Consider the following 15,487-nt stretch of genomic DNA (forward strand, 5'->3'; position numbering starts at 1 on the left):
GTTTCTGTCAGGCTTTCTCCAACCTGAGCTTGGACCCCAGCCAGTGACTGAGCCACTGCAGAGCCCTTTGGTGCTGGGGCTGTTCCTCCTGGATCTGCTGCACGATGGTGTTAATGGTCTGCAGCCGAGCCTGCAGTTTCTCCTGCTGGTTCATGCAGGCTTCTTCAGTGTGGCACAGGGCCCTGTACTTCCCTTCCCGCAGCGCCTGCAGCTGCTTCTGGTGCGCCTGGTGGGCCACAAGCTCCAACAGGTTCTGAGAAAAGCAACAAGGGAAGGGGCTGTGACATTAGGAAAAATATGGGTGGGACTCGTGTCAGGTGCTGTGACCATCACATTGGACAAGGGAAGGACAGTGCCGTGAATTCCCCATCATAACAGCCAAACAGCACCCCCAGCCCAGGTGTTGGAGGGGTACAGACATCAGAGAATTTCATAAATCAGAGAAATTCCCACATACAGAAGGCAACCCTTCCCAGGACAGGGTTTCAATACGTCAAGCAGGTTCTTGGTGAGCCTCCAAAATGTGCTCAGTTAATGTGCTGCTAAAATGCCACACTGAGCACCCAGTTCAGCACGGTGCTGAGACAGAGCTGGCAGCAGAGGAAGCAGCAGGCTCTGTCTGGCTCACATGCTGTAAGGGAGTGGATGTGCTCACCCATCGTTTCTCGTTCTGAAGACATTCTATGTCCAAGATGAGGCTGTCGATCTCAGCCTGGAGCTGGCAAAATTCCTGCTTCTTTTCTGAAAAGGTGTCACTGAGGGACTCTTGGATGGTCTCCAGCTCCTGGATGGTTTGGTTGCATTCATAAATGTTCTAGTAAATGGAAGAGAAGGAAATGGCAGATTTCAGTTTTAGTTCAGCTGCATTCCTGACCATCCTCCCAGAACTCGGTTTTGGGGGATTTTCAATGAATGATTTCCCAACGCCTGCCCCTCTGCCAGCGCGGGGTCTGTGCACGGACACTCCTGCACTCACTGCTGCTCACCACAAGGCCAACCTCAGCTGTGTGAGCTCCTGCAGACCCACTTTCCTTTCTCACCTCCCGGGTTTCCCTGATCTTCTTCTTCAGCTCCTCTTTCCTGCTTTGGAAGTCATTCTTGGTGATGTGTTTCTTATCTACTTTGCTCTGAGCCTCTGCCCGATTCGTTATCGTCTCTCTGTGAGAAACACTCGCCTCCATAGCCCGGATCAACGTCTCCTGCTGCTTCAGCAGCTGCCCATAGCGGACCTGCCATTTGCCAAGACACAAACCAGCCTCAAAATACCAAATGCTTACCAAGAGCACCAAGGGAAGCTGTCTGGGTGGCACATCCCACCAGCATAAGCCAGATACATGTGACACGAGTGCCTGCAAGCCAGATTTGGTCCAAATCCAAACCTGGTTTGCTGTGTGTGGATCTGGAAGGCAGAGGCCTGGATTATCAACTTGTCTACATCAGTATTGAAAATGTTAGTCTGGACCTCATTAGCAAGAGCAGAAGCAGAAAAGCAGAAGCATCCTGAGAATGAAGGGGAAGAGCTGCTCTGCGAGGAGAGGGAACACTTCCCTAAACCAGTGATTAAAGTGATGCAATATTTAGTAATCAACATTGCTTATAAAGCAGGGTCACAGAATCAGGTGGCAAACATACTGCAATTTAAATAGATTTCTTGGGAGTGTCCAGATTCTGCTGAGCCTGGCACGGGGAATGCAGGATGTGTGGGCCGCTAGATATGCTCAGTTCAGTCCAGCTGTGGGGGGTTTAGAGTCCTGCCCTGGGCCCTGAAGATGCCACTTCTCCAGCCTGTTTCTCATCTCCTGCCTCATGTTTCAGCCACTCCAAGCCTGAGTACATTGGGTGGCTTCCCCTCCTCAGTCCTCTTTCCCAGTGCCTTACTTGCATCCTACGAATCTCTGTTTTCATGTCACGGATTTCGCCTTGTTCAAACAGAGAATCTGTTGCTTCCCGCATCTCTTTTGCCAGCTGGATCTTTTTCTCCCACAGTAGGATCTGATGCCTTCAGAGAAGAAAGGGGAAGGGAAAGAGAAAGCTAGACCCTGCTCAGTGCAGCACACTCACTGCCAGACACTGCCAGAGTCTTCCCATATGGATCTTGGCAACATCCAGCTCACACACGCTGGAACTGTTAAAGCCAACATCCTCCCAGCTCTTGCTGGTTCCACAGACTGTGTTTCAGACATTCATTAAGGTCCTGTCCCCCTCTCCAGGAAGACTAGAAGTGCATTTGGTGGTGCCAGGTTTGGTGACTGTAGAACAGGAACATGGACACAGACACATGGGACTGTGGCACTCTGGTACCTACTCTGCTTCTACCAGGCTGTTCAGGAGCCTTTCCTTCTCCTCAATCAGTTGACTGTGCCTCTCCTGCATCTCCACAGATTCTTTTTCTGCTGCCTAGATTTGGGAAGAACAAAACAATGCAACACTGTCAGGCTGAGAAAGTTTTCCAGGATCACTGCTTGTCTCTGATCTGCATGGGAGGCTGAGACCTGGGAATGAGGTTCCAGGTGGTCAGTACCTTGAGAGAGTGCACAAACTCATTCTCTGTGACAATTTTGCCATTTTGCAGCTCCTCAAAGCTGCTGTTGTTCTTGTTGATCAACACATTCAACTTTATCAAGTCATTTGAGATGTTCTTCATGTGCCGTTCCACGTCCTTCTGTTCTTTTATTTCCTGCTGAATTTCATCTATGGGTGAACAGGCAAAAGTCTTGGAATTCCCCTGAGCACTGGGTTGAACACAGACAAGTTGAACACAAACTGCTGTCAGAGGTGGCAAGACCTCAGGCAGAGCCACCCACGTGTCCAGCCAAAATGTTTTTCCACAAGCTCAAAAACCAAAAAAAGGTTTTGAAGGAGACTCGTGTGGAAAACGGTTGGGTTTGGCTAAGGAAAGTGCTGTCATGGCTGGGGACATTTACCTGCCCATTACTTGCAAACTTTATTTAACAAGTGCAACATTGTCACTCAGGGTCTGACTGTCAGGACAGTAGGATGAATCCTTATAGGAATAATGTATGCAATCAGCAGGAGTGCCTGGGCTGTTGGTATTCCTGCTCACACACAGCCAGGAGCACTCTTTGGGGCAGGTCCAGCTTTTCCCATCTGTAACCCCCCACTCCCTTTTCCCTCCCTTCACAGACAAACATTTTAAGGAAGAATCAGGGCATGACGTACTTTCCATGCGCAGTTTCCTCTGCTGCATGATGATGATCTGTTTCTGTAACATATCCAGGGAGGTTATTTGCTCATCCCGCTCCCGTGTCAGCTTGACCAGCTCCTTCTGCTCATTGAGCCAGTGCTTCTGCAACGTCATCACCTCAGAACTGCATTCTTCTATCTCCTTGTTCAGCTGGTTGATCTCAAGTTCCAGTGGTCCCAGTTCTTGCCCCTGTACAAGGGCAAAGTTTGGGATAAATCAGGCAGAAGCTGCTGGAGTTGTTGACAACATCTGGACATTCCAAAGCTTGCAGAGGATGTGCCACAGGACTCATTTCCCCATGGGTATCCATCAGGTCTTACACTGCCAGGGACAGATCTGGCAATCATCCACACAGGGCCAACCATCAAACGACTGAAATCTCTCCGCCTGCCCCACTCTCCCCTCCTCAGTGTTGGCACGTTTTCCAACAAGATCCTATTCACTCATTGATGCCATTTGACATTTTCATCAGGTGCAGACAAGTCCTTGCAGGGATCTGTGCCAGGCACACCCTCCTTTCACAATTCCCTTCACTCCATTATGAATTGATAAACACAAACACCTGCATTAACTAATGCAGCTTTTAAATCACAGTGCTGATGCCTGAAAGTTTGAACTACCCAACACTTAACACAGTTACACAGATCAGGGGCATCTCTGGTCATCACAAAGAATAAAATCAAAATTGGGACTGAAATACAGAAATACCTACCCCCTGCTGAGCAAGAAGCATCTCCAGCTTCTTGTTGTACAGGCAGATGATCCCTCCCTTCTTGTCAGCCAGGAGCCTGGATTTTGCAATCTCGCTTTCCTGGCAGGCAATCAGCTCATTCATATTTTTTATTTCCTTGTCCACCTCACAGAGTGTTTTTTCATGAACTGCCAGCCTGCAGCTGGTATTGGTTGCATTCAGAATAATCTGGGCCACATCGTTCTCAACCTTGTAAAAATGCAGCTCCTGGGAATATCAAGAGAGAAAACACATCACTGTCCCCAGCAGCCCCTTGCTGAGTTGTAATGCCACTTGTCCCAGCACAGGAGGCAGGGGATTGAGATTCTACTCCCAGGTCTGTACTACAAGCCATGAGCTACTTACCCTTTCTGTACCCTTGCTTCTCCATCAATTGGCAGGTAATACAATATTTACCTCTGCCATACAGCTGTAGAAAAGCATTAAGGAGCCCAAATATTCCAGAAGCCTTTAAGAGATCTCACTCATCCCTTCTGCAGTGACCACCTGCCCAGTCTCTAGTTACCTGCCACCAGTGCCAGGACATCACAGCATTGTCCCTTCTCCACCACACCTGGCACACACACCCCTCACCTAACAACCAGCACAGCACTCGGTGTGAGCAATGCTGGGCTGAGTTTTTGGATCTTTCTAAGAGATCCAGTTATACACTCCCAGAGAGAGCAACTTCTCATGGATTAAAGAGCTGTGGGTCACGCTGGACTGCTCCTCAGAACTGAGAGCTGCCTGCATCCCACTCCATGATGAATTATAGAAATAAAAATTAGTTAAAACTAGACTACAGAAGTACCACATGTCCATTATTTTTCTCCAGTACAGAAGAAATGCTAATACTTTATAGTAAATACTCCCAGGATTCATAATTTTGCCCCATTTATTAAGTAAAGAACAGTGTTTTGTGTCAGGTCTTTTCGGCCAAGCTCTCTCACATACACCAGAATCCTGCAATATGATCACAGGGAGAACCAGATTGGAGAGGCAAACTCAGCAGAGCTTCAATGCAGACCTGAAACCAGAACAAAGTCACTGACAAGCCCTGCTGGGGACCCACTGGTGCCCTGCCCTCCCAAGGTGGGGGGATGCCATACCAGGTTGCTTTTTCTGTTCCGAATTTTTTCAGCCAGCTGGAAGAAGTGCTTTGCAGCTTTGTTGGACATCATCTGGTCCTGAAGCTTTGCCATGATTTCACTCTCTAGCTGCTCTTTGACAGAAGTTCCCTTCTCTATGCCCTTCCTGATGGCCAGCAACTCATTCAGGTGAGCGGCTTGGTCCTAAAAGGTTGGAAGACAGAGACAGGATCACTACAACTGTTTGAGGAAGGGTATTCAATTCAAGTATTCAAAAGGATTCATCTTCCATGGACTCTCCTCACCATCTTGGTCCTGCTGAGGGCCTGCTCTGTCTCCTGGAGAACATGAGTGTAGGTGCCAGTTTGAACCTGCAGGGCCTCCTGCTCCAGCAGGCACTGGGCAAGCAGTTTCCTTGTCACACTGGTATCATTCTGGGACCGGTTCAGGAGGGCAACAAGGTTCTCATTCTTCTCCTCCTCTTTCCTGATGGACTTCCCACAACCATGGATGTCCCCTTCTAGGGACTTGAGGTCACGTCTGTAGTTGCTGGAAGGGCAAAGAAGATGGAAAATCATCACGGGGATTGGTGCTGAACAGCCGCCCACAAATTCCTCTTTTCAAATTCATTACTGCAGCAACAACTGCCCAAGAAGGAAAATCTTTTTAAGGCTCAGCTGCTGTGACAGTGCAGAGTCAGCAGGAGATGGATGGAGACATTAAGATTTAAAAGTAAATGTGTCTAGGAAAATTGATTTCTTTTTTCAGCGCTGTCCCAGCCCCTATTCCTACCAGGACGTCACCATATAAAAGCAGATTGTTTGTTCTCAGAGAATCAGTCAAGCTTTAAGGCTCCAGAGCAAATAAACACTTCCTCTGGCAACAACAGGGAGGTTTTCCTGAACATTTCCAAAGGCCTCACAAAACCCTGATAATGAGAGACAAACCCTTCCTGACATCCAGCTCTTCGGAGTAAGAGATGTTGCAAATGTGAGGGAATTCCTTTAGAGGAATAAAACATGATTGAGAAAACTGTAAACAGCTTGAAGAACCCCCCACATTCCGAGGAAGAGATGTGGTTAGGATAAAGAAAACAGCAAAAAAGAACTGTGCTTCTTATCCTTTGCATTTATTATGCATTTTAGAGCAGGAAACTTGTTCTGCCTGACACGCCCTGCCCACACAGTGCTAAACCCGACAGGAGACACACTGGAATCCCCTTCTGGAATCTCTCCTGCCCAAATCTGAGGTGTCCTCAGGGCCTGGTTTCAGACCTTACCCCAGCAGCTCCTGACTGACAACATAGGCCTCGTCCCTCTGCTTCATTCCAGCCAAGCTGCTGTTCCAATGGTCCATCAGCCTCTTCTTTTCCATGTTAATAGCCTGGACCTCCAGACCAGCCTGGGGAACAGAGAGGTGGCAGACAGGATTAATCTACACTGTGTTGAAAAAACAAATTCATGTTAAAATACTTTTTTTTTTTTCCTGTTCATAATGTGCTGAGCAGGATCAGCTCCAACTCTGTGTCTCGTTCATTGTCTCAGCAGCCCACAGAGCACAGGTCTGCAAGAAAAAACTGCTGCAAAGGGCAGGAGGAAGTGATTTACAGGCACTTCTTATAGACAAAGGAAAAGAAAAAAAAAAGTCTCCATTCTTCCAAACAGGAACAAACTGTGAAACTCTGTCCCACATTGTGCACACCACATGAGCATGGGCCAAAGGGGTCAGCCCTGCCAGAGGGAAATATTAACCACAAGGGAAAAGTCCCCTCCTACCTCACTGACTGCCTGCCGGGTCACTTTTGTGTCCTCTGCCTGGGCCACAAGCTGAGCTTCAAACAGAGCAATTTGTTCCTGGAGCTCGTAGACTCTCCTCGTTAACTGGTCCAGGAGAAGGTCCTACAGAGCCAGAGCCAAACAGTCCAGGGGTCATGGAATCTCAGTCTAAACCAACTGTATCCTACAAGAATAATATCAGCTAAAAAAGGAATTAAAACTGGCAACTGGATTAGATTTGAGTCCTACTGAAACTTTCCCATCCATACACAAATGGCTCACGAGTGCAGCAGGCACGACTTGCAAGAGAATGAAACCTTTGCTGGCTGTTTATTATTCCAGTTGCAGCAGTAAATTGATAGCTCGGCTCTGAAGCCACATTCCCTCCTGTCAGCATGGATTATGCTGGGCCCCCTGTCCAGCCACTGGGAATCCTAATAATGTATAGTTGAAAATCCTTTGTTAAAACCCTCCTAAACCCAAACTGTATTTCAACAGTTTGCCTGGAATTCTGCATTAGCAATACTGCGTGGATTGTGTCCTGGAAGGCAGCAGAGGGAGCTCCAGCACCGACCGGCTCCACTCATTCCCCAAGTTCACTTTCCATTGTGAAATTCGCTGTGATTGAGATTTATTCTCAAGACCTGTACACACGATATTTCTTCAATAAATATCTTCCTTCCCCCACACCCCCTTCCCTTGAGTGAAGAGTGACTTACTGTTCTAAGCCTTGCAAACCCTCTGGACAGTGCATGTTGCTGTCTGGGGGCAGGCAGGGCTTCTTCTCCTTTTTAGAAAAGCCTCTGGAATTTTTTTTTTGTCAATTATTTGAGAAAAATATCCCCACTCATCTTCCGTGACTCAGTCACTCTAGCCTTCCTCCTGACAAGGTGGCACATCCTCCCAGACTCACTGCTGGCACCTGCATTTATTTATTTCAAAGACAGTTTCACTTGGTACCTGTTTTTTCTTTTCCACCTCAGCCTGGATCCTCTCTGCCTCAGCCCTCTTTGCTGACTGTTTCATCAGTAAAACCCTGTGATGCATGTCCTGGTCCATGTTCTGCACACAGAAGAGCTGCAAGGCCAGGTTTTCAATCTGGGTCTGCATTGCAGAAACTGGGGGGACAGGAGATACAATAGTTACAGAGAAGTTTGTTTGGAGGGTACACCTTAAACAGACATAAAAGAGAAAGAAATACAGAAGCTCCCAAAGCAAAACCTCTCACACATCAGCTAAACCAGCCCTCCCCAGCAGAAATATTTACATCAGCTTTGGAGTATGGCTCCACAAGCAAAGCTAAAGATCCTGGCAAGCAATTCCTGGATTCCCAGCTCACAGAATTCCAGGCGTGCCTGTGAAACTTTTCAGTGAGTGCATTATTCCTGATTAGTTATTTTGCTGAATTTTTCAATCCAGTGCTTCACTTAAATTCAAATTAATTTCTCCACACAGCCCTAGGATTGGGAAACACCACCAGGACTGCCTCAGTCACCTTTCTTGCGTTCATCATCTGTGTTGTGACATATTTCCTTGTGAGCATCCCTGAGGCCCTGCAGTTCCTCTTCCAGCTGCTGCCGCGCTGCGGCCGCCTGGGAATAGCGCTCGTGGCTCTTCTCCAGTTCCACCTCCAGCTGCCCCAGCTGCTGCTGGGCTCCGTAAAGGATCACCCCGAGCTCTTCCCTCTGCTCTTTGCTGGTCTTCACTGCTGCCCTCTGCGGACACAAGAGGGAAGGAGCTGTCTCCCAGCAGCTCGGACAGGAGGGGCTGTGGGAAGGCAAAGGAGAGGCTCTGTACCAGTTCATGGACGTCTAGGTTCACTTGTTCTATCTGCTTAGTGAGGTAATTCTTCAGGGCAGCCTGGAATCTTGTCATCAGAGGCTGTAAAGAAGGACAGCATTAATAAACTTTAACATATTGTGTAAATAGTGAGAGATGTTACAGAGTGGGTATTTGCTGATGCCAAAAAGTGAGAATATTTGAAAGCCAGAACTGTGCCAGAAGAGCTGCATCTGAGAACCCACCCGCTCACTCTTGCTGCAAGGACTTCTCTTTCAGGGGCACTGAGGAATCACATTTACTCTCTGCATTGCTCACTTCTGAACCTACAGCTCTGGGGTTAGGGTTGAGTGACTCAGTCAGCAGCTAATACTTTGGCAAAACTGATTTTCACATGTGCAGCTGAACAGCTGAGCCACTGCTTACAGCTCACCTCACACGTTTTAGAGAAACACAAACATCAACTCTGCAAAGAACGACAAGATTTGAAGACTTCTCACATGTTCTGGATCCAAGATGACCAGTTCTGCTTCTTCTGCTGTTTTCCTCCTACTTTTTCTTATCCCATGTTCCTCAGCTCCACGCTGCTGCAACCCCTTGTCCTGTCTTTGGTTGCCATGATCACTCGGGAGCTCAAAGGTCAGCTCTGCATGGTGAGAACTGGCTCGTCCTTCGCTCCCTGGACCCCACCCCAGCATAAAAAAAGGAAAAAGATAAAGGAATAGGATTAGATTTTATAGTATTGTGCCTCCAGCTGGATTAACAATGACCAGAAAGGGAGAAAACCAGAGGCTGTGCTTGAGAGGTGATCTCAAGTGCAGCTCTTCTGCAAAGGCGGTGGGGGATACCTGGTTCTGCTGCAGGTGCTCCTGAGGGAAGGGACGGGGCTCCTCCGCCTGGAACTGCCTGCTCCACATCACCCTGCTCAGGAGGACAAGCGGCACGTTCGTTATCTGGGAAAGTCTCAGGCGATTCTCCCTGAAACATAAAATCCATCACCTTTTCCATCTAACTACCCCTAAACATCTGCTCATTTTTGTCATGAGGCATGAACAATGCAAACAAAGGATCAACATGAGGGCCTGGCTCTAAAGCCAGCACAGAGACGCTCCCAAAATAGAATTAGAGTGAGCCACTTCTGCAGACCCCACAAACAGCACTGCAGCAAAGTCTCTCTATCTGCAGGGGGCAATGACTCTGTTTGCTCCTTTAGAGGAACAGACTCTCCATTGTCATTCCCATTCTCCACTTCCATGGCCTGGCACGCAGCACAGGTGGAAAGCAGAGCAGCAGATTGCCATTTGCATTTCATGTTAATGCTGTGGTATTTTTTGCCACAGGGCGCAGAAGTTTAATTCAGAAGTTTAATCTCATTTGCAAAAATAGTCACTCAGCAACACTGAGATAGTAAAGATCCTGACAAAACTTCTCCACACCACTCACAGTTTCACGTACTTCTAGTTCACGTCCATTAAAAAAAATGTCCTTACAGATTTATTAAAGAAATTCTTCCAGCTAGCACAACATGTAGCCAAATTATTCTCCTTCTTCTTTCCTTCTTTCTTTTTAAAGTGACTCTTTTATCCCACATCATCATTTGCCAAATTCAAGTGTTGGGCAGGCCCAATGGAAGAAGAAAACTTGTCACCAAGAAACCTCCAAAAAGAGCCCGAGTACGTGCATCCATGAAATGCGGATAAATCTCTTTTTTCGGTGTCTGCACTGGAAACGTGCAAAGAACTGAGTGAAACATACACAGTTCAAATGCTGCTGACATGGGTCAGTAACTAAATTTAATTTTTAGTGGCTTTTTTGCTTTATATGAGGGCAAGGCTGGAACGATCGCTCTCTTCTTGCTGTTGAAGCTGCTCCCAGGAAGAGGCCGCTCTGCAAGGGAGGCGTGGGAACGGGCTGCCCTGTGAATGTTCCAAAGGGAATCACCTCCAGAGGAAGATGTGATGGAGCTCTGCCTTCATCCCGCTCCGCGGAGCCCAATTCCCCCGCCGGCTCCTCTGCCGCGGCCCCGGGCGGCTCCTCCATAGCGCCGGGGCTGGGCTGGGCCTGCAACCGGAGACAGCCTGAGCAGCGGGGCGGGCACGGGACACGCACCGGGGGAGCCGGCAGGTGCCGGGACGGGCCGGACGGTACCGGGCCGGCGGTGGAGGGGACGGGCAGTGCCGAGCAGTGCTGGGCCGCAGTGGAATCCGGACCGGGCAGTACCGAGCCGTGGCGGACGGGACGGGAGGGAAAGAGACGGGAGGTCCCGGGGCGGGACGGGAGGGGAGGGGAGGGGAGGTGCGGGCCGGCGGAGGAGCCCCAGGCGGGCAGTACCAGTACCAGTACCAGTACCAGTACCGGTACCAGTACCAGTACCGGCACCGGCCCAGCCCGGCCCGGCCCGACTCACCCGCGGCGGCTCCGCCATGTTCCCGTTACCAGGCGACGCATCAACACCCGCTCACGTGACCGCCCGGGCCGCACCACCGCGGTCCGCGGGGGGCGCGGGGGGGCTCGGGCCGCACCAACCCCGGCGCGCGGGGGGGCTCGGGCCACGCTCCGTCCCCGACCAGCCCCGGTTCCGCCCGCGGGTCCCGGTCCCGGCACCGGGCGGGTCCCGCTGTGCTCTCCCCGCGCCGGGCAGCCCCGGGCCGGGCGGACGGGCGGGGCAGCCGGGCAGGCACAGCCCCGCGGGCCGGGCGGAGCGGGCGGGCGGCGGCAGCGGCCCCGCGCAGGGCCGGGAGCGGCGGCGGCTCCGAGCTCGCCCCGGGCTGGGCAGCGCCGGGAGCTTCCCCTGTCTGTGCCGGTAACGCGGGGCCGGGCCGGGCTGGGGGCGGCGGGGCTGGGGGGCCGGGTGATCCCGTAGCGCTCCCAGCCTGATATCCAACCGGCACCGGGATCCTGCCGGCACCTGGGCAGGTCCGTGTTTGGTCCCGCTCTTTGTCCGCCCTTCCCACGCCGGGGGCCCGCGGAGGGCGGCGGGAGCAGGCGGGAGGACGGGATGCTCCCCTGGGGTCGGGATGCTCCCCTGGGGTCGGGATGCTGCCCTGGGGTCGGGATGCTGCCCCGGGGTCGGGATGCTGCCCCGGGGTCGAGATGCCGCCGGGGGCGCTGGTGGAAATCTAAATAGTTCCTAAACTTTCTCTTCTGTTATTTCGGTGCGGCTCCGTGCAGCTTGGGAGTATTTCAATGTTTTCCTTCCTTTTGGGGAGCTGGTCTTCTCCCAGGTGACCCAAACATCTACCTGAGCTCTGTTACCTGCGGAGAAGGTGGATGGGGATCGTTGGCAGTGGTTTGGTGAGTGGCCTTGGGATGCTGCAGGCAGGGGTTGTGGGGCGGTGTATTGCTCGCTGTGCTGCTGACACTCCGTAAAATAACGCGGCTGCTTCCACTGGGAGATTGGTCTTTTTGGATATCAGGCTGGGAGCTTGTCTTGCAGAGGTGTTTTGTTCTTAGTTGCTACTCCGAATAGGAAGAAAAATGAAAGTTCTTTTGAGAAAAAACAGTAGAAGTGTGAGGGTTGGGACAGCTCAGGGTAAAGATCTTGGACTTTGCTGGTGCTTTTGTAGAAGCCTCCTGAGAGTTTGTAGGAGCTTATTCGTGTCCTGGTGATAACTGGACAGTCTGTGAAAGCTGCTTTTCTGCACTGGATTTGGAGAATATCTGGGTTTGTTCTGGCTGTGTGGGGGCTGTGAGGCTGGAGAGCCGGGATGAGGCAGAGTGTGGCTCTCTGAGTCCATCAGGGAATGAGGGAGGGAAGGGGCTATTCCAGAGTGTCCAAGTGGCAGAGATGATGCATGGTCTGATGTCTGTCATACTGAGAACAGAGTTTGCAATCAGCTCATCCACTGAGCTGTGATCCAGGCTCCTGGGGCTTTGAACTGCTGATTTTTGAGGATTGAGTCCTGAGAATGTTATCAGGACACAGCAACAGGATGTTGGAAATAAAAAGTCATAAAAGCATTTCCTGTGGCCCAAGCAGTGCAGATAAGTGACATGCAAAGCTGGTAAGTCTGGGATGGAGGGACATGTGGCACAGAATGTCTCGGTGACAGTGTGTGCTGTGGGTGAGTTTGGTGCTGGGGATGGGTGAGTGTTTTGTTTGCTTTTTGTTTGCTTTTTGTTTGCTTTCTGATGCCTGAACAGGTGTGGCTGGGAGCAGCCAGCTCTGACATAGCATTCCCTTTCCCTTTTCATCTCTTGAGTCACAGCCTTGCAGGATTCAGGCTGCTGCCCCTTTTTTACCTGCTCAGCTGAGATGCATCTGAGCAAAATTGGTCTCACTGAAGCGGCTACATTTGGAGTTGTGGGGATTTTGGCTGTTCCCTTCCCTTTGCTCTGTGCTTTGGGAGCCGCTGCTGCCCCAGCAGGGCAGCAATGAAAGATTTCTTGGTGACTACATAATTCTTCCCATGAGATGGGATGACTTCAGAGTGGCTCCCTATGGTAAACGTTTTTCCTTGATTTGGCTGGATCCTCTGAACTGGCTCCAGCATAGCAAGGAGTTTGGAAAGCTTTTCTCTTTTTTATTCCCAATGTCGAGGTATTGTAATACAGAGGGAAGGTCGTACAAGGGCCTGTAGAGGAGTAGAGATCAAGTGAGTGACCAGCTGAGAGTGGCACAGCAAATCCACTCAGAGGACTGGGAGGAAGCTGAGTCCTGACTCCAGCCTGCCCTACTCTGGTCTCTCTGTGCTTGAGAGTTCCAAACCCGGCATTTGCTGTTCCCAAGAGGGGAAAGAGGCAGGAATTTGTGCGGTGTCTGAGCCCCACCACCACAGTGACTCTGCACTCCTTAAATATGTAAAATTAAACTCAAGTTATTAAGAGCAAGGAAGAAAACGAGCCTGTTGCATTTTTATTACCAAAGACATTTCATGCTTAAATGTGGTGCTGCTGTTTGACAGCTCGTGTTTCTCCGCCGTGCCCAGACACGCTGCAGGTCTCACATTTCACTTCCAGAGCCCTGCAGCTCGGCTTATGTTGCTCGTAAAGCTCGGAAAATCTTGCCCAGCGAATGTGCCCTGGGAGGCAGAGCCCCCGGAGGGCTCAGCTCTGGGAGCTGTGGGCTGCAGCCGGCCCCGCTCTGGGCTGGGCTCCTCAGTGAGAGGAGCCGGGGTGCTCGCGGTGCCCCCGGTGCCAGCGCGGACCGGGAGATGTGCTGGGTGTGTCAGCCCGTGCCGGAGCCGGCGCTGCCCTCCCGGGCCAGGATACAGGAATCTCGTGCAACCGGCGGCGGCAGCATTTGGTCCAGCAGCAGGTGCCAAGTGAGGTGTGAGCTGCCAAGGCAAACAGGATCCTGTGGATGGGTTCCTGAGGAGGGGAAGGGCATCGCTGCGGGCGGCGAGCAGCCGGTGCTGGTCTGGATGCTGCTGGCTGGAACTGGACAGGCTCTGGGGAAGAGGCTCCGGGGGTGATTTCAGGAATTGGCTCCCCAGCACTTTCTCACTCATGAAGCTGAGAAGTGCTGGCACCGACTGGGAGAGCAGCCAGGGCTGTGTGAACAGACACAGGAGCTGGAGCGAAGATTTTTAGTGGCAACAGTTGATGTGTGGGAGAAGAAAATGTGTGTGTGCTTAATAAATATTGGCACTCAGCAAGAGCTTATCAGCTAACTCAATGCTTCAGCTTCTGGAGAGCTGAGCTGGCTCTGCCACACTGAGAAGAATCCCTTCAGATCAGTGGATAAATATGAAATTCATATGAAAAATGGGGTTTTTTGAATGGTGCTGATTTACTGCTGCCTGAGCTGTGAGATGGTTCCCACTGCCTTCCCAAGCAGACAAAAGAGGCAGCAGCAGTTCCTGCCTCTCCCCACGGCCCAGGCCCCACGGGTTGCCTGTGCAGATGTTGTCCCACATGGAAAAGGGCTGAGAATAGAGCAAACCCTGCAAATTTGGTCTCTGTTATTTGCTGCTTTGTGTTGTATGAACTCCTGTCTTTTAGGAAGGAAAGGCACTTTCCCAAGCTGAATTCCAGAGACTTTTGGGGTTGTACCAGTAGACTAGATGACCTTTAGAGGTCCAGTCCACCATCTGGTCCCCACTGGGACTGACTGTGTATCTATTTCTGCAGCCTTTGAAACCCCAGCAATGGAAATGGCCCCTTGAGGTTGGTTCCCTGTTCTGGTGCACCATTGTCCTAGCTACTAGAACGACAAAACCTAGGTATTCCTTGCCACAGTTCAGCTGCCTTACAACTTCTCCCGTCCTTCATCGACAGCTCTTCCTTTCTTTGGCAGAGATAGTTCCCATGTGTGAAGACTTTTAATACATTTCCCTCACTTTTATCTTCCCTTGGCAATCTCTTTCCCTGGCCCAGATAACTCCTGTCACCCTCCCTGAAACTGTCCTGTGACTTGCATCTGTTTTTCTTTAATCCTGCAACCAAAGCTACAAAGAATTCCCTGGCCTGTGGGAACAGTGAAAGGATTGAGTTTCCTGGTGATATTTATATATCCCAGTGTGTCTGGCTACTGTCTGCAGCACTGCAGTGGTCTCTGATTTCTGATGTGCAGCTCTTCTGCAAGACGAGTCCAGCAGACTGAATTTCCGAGCTGGCAGGACACCGTATTCCAAACCTTTTGTCTTTTTTTTGGTTTCCCCTTCCCAGCCCTGTGTAGCTGCAGCGCCGTCCACCTGCACATGCAAGCAGTGCTGAACAACAGGTGTTCTGCAGGATCAAAGCAGGATTTCCCTTTAAATTCCTCCGGCTTTCCAGGGAGCAGCTTTTGATCTCTACCTGTCGCTTTGTTCTTCCTGTGCCCGGTGAAAGCTCATTAAGTGGTGCCTCTGCTGGCAGAGACGTCCTGACCCTCCCCTGCCTTCCTGGGAGCGCCCAGAGAGCTGCAGCAGGACATCACACCACCTCTTGTTTCACATGTGCCTCTCTAGCTTCTGTCTCTGTGTTTCCT

The 15,487-nt window shown here is 50.9% G+C and overlaps 2 protein-coding genes across 6 annotated transcripts in view; one reads left to right on the forward strand and one right to left on the reverse strand.

Moving 5' to 3' along the window:
* Positions 1-7: 7 nt before the first annotated feature.
* On the reverse strand, positions 8-10,617 carry CCDC40 (coiled-coil domain 40 molecular ruler complex subunit; the record flags this gene model as incomplete). The annotated part of the gene is made up of 18 exons (XM_082294208.1): positions 8-253; positions 656-814; positions 1,041-1,229; positions 1,879-1,999; positions 2,306-2,397; positions 2,522-2,691; positions 3,181-3,394; positions 3,918-4,163; positions 5,045-5,227; positions 5,329-5,572; positions 6,303-6,424; positions 6,799-6,921; positions 7,759-7,916; positions 8,294-8,513; positions 8,596-8,679; positions 9,078-9,274; positions 9,426-9,555; positions 10,519-10,617. The coding sequence occupies 18 exons, from the start codon at positions 10,615-10,617 to the stop codon at positions 8-10; spliced, it is 2,997 nt and encodes a 998-aa protein (XP_082150334.1).
* Positions 10,618-11,147: 530 nt separating this feature from the next.
* Positions 11,148-15,487, forward strand: part of TBC1D16 (TBC1 domain family member 16) — a 31,620-nt gene continuing 27,280 nt past the window's right edge. For 3 of the 5 annotated variants that reach the window (XM_082293792.1, XM_082293795.1, XM_082293796.1), the window contains exons 1-2: positions 11,148-11,380; positions 11,749-11,871. The gene's annotated coding sequence lies outside the window, so the exon portion shown is untranslated. The remainder of the gene's footprint in view (positions 11,381-11,748; positions 11,872-15,487) is intronic. The other 2 variants (XM_082293793.1, XM_082293794.1) reach the window with 2 other exon arrangements.

The sequence above is a fragment of the Coloeus monedula genome (assembly GCF_965178545.1).
Source record: "Coloeus monedula genome assembly, chromosome: 19".
NCBI lineage: Eukaryota > Metazoa > Chordata > Aves > Passeriformes > Corvidae > Coloeus > Coloeus monedula.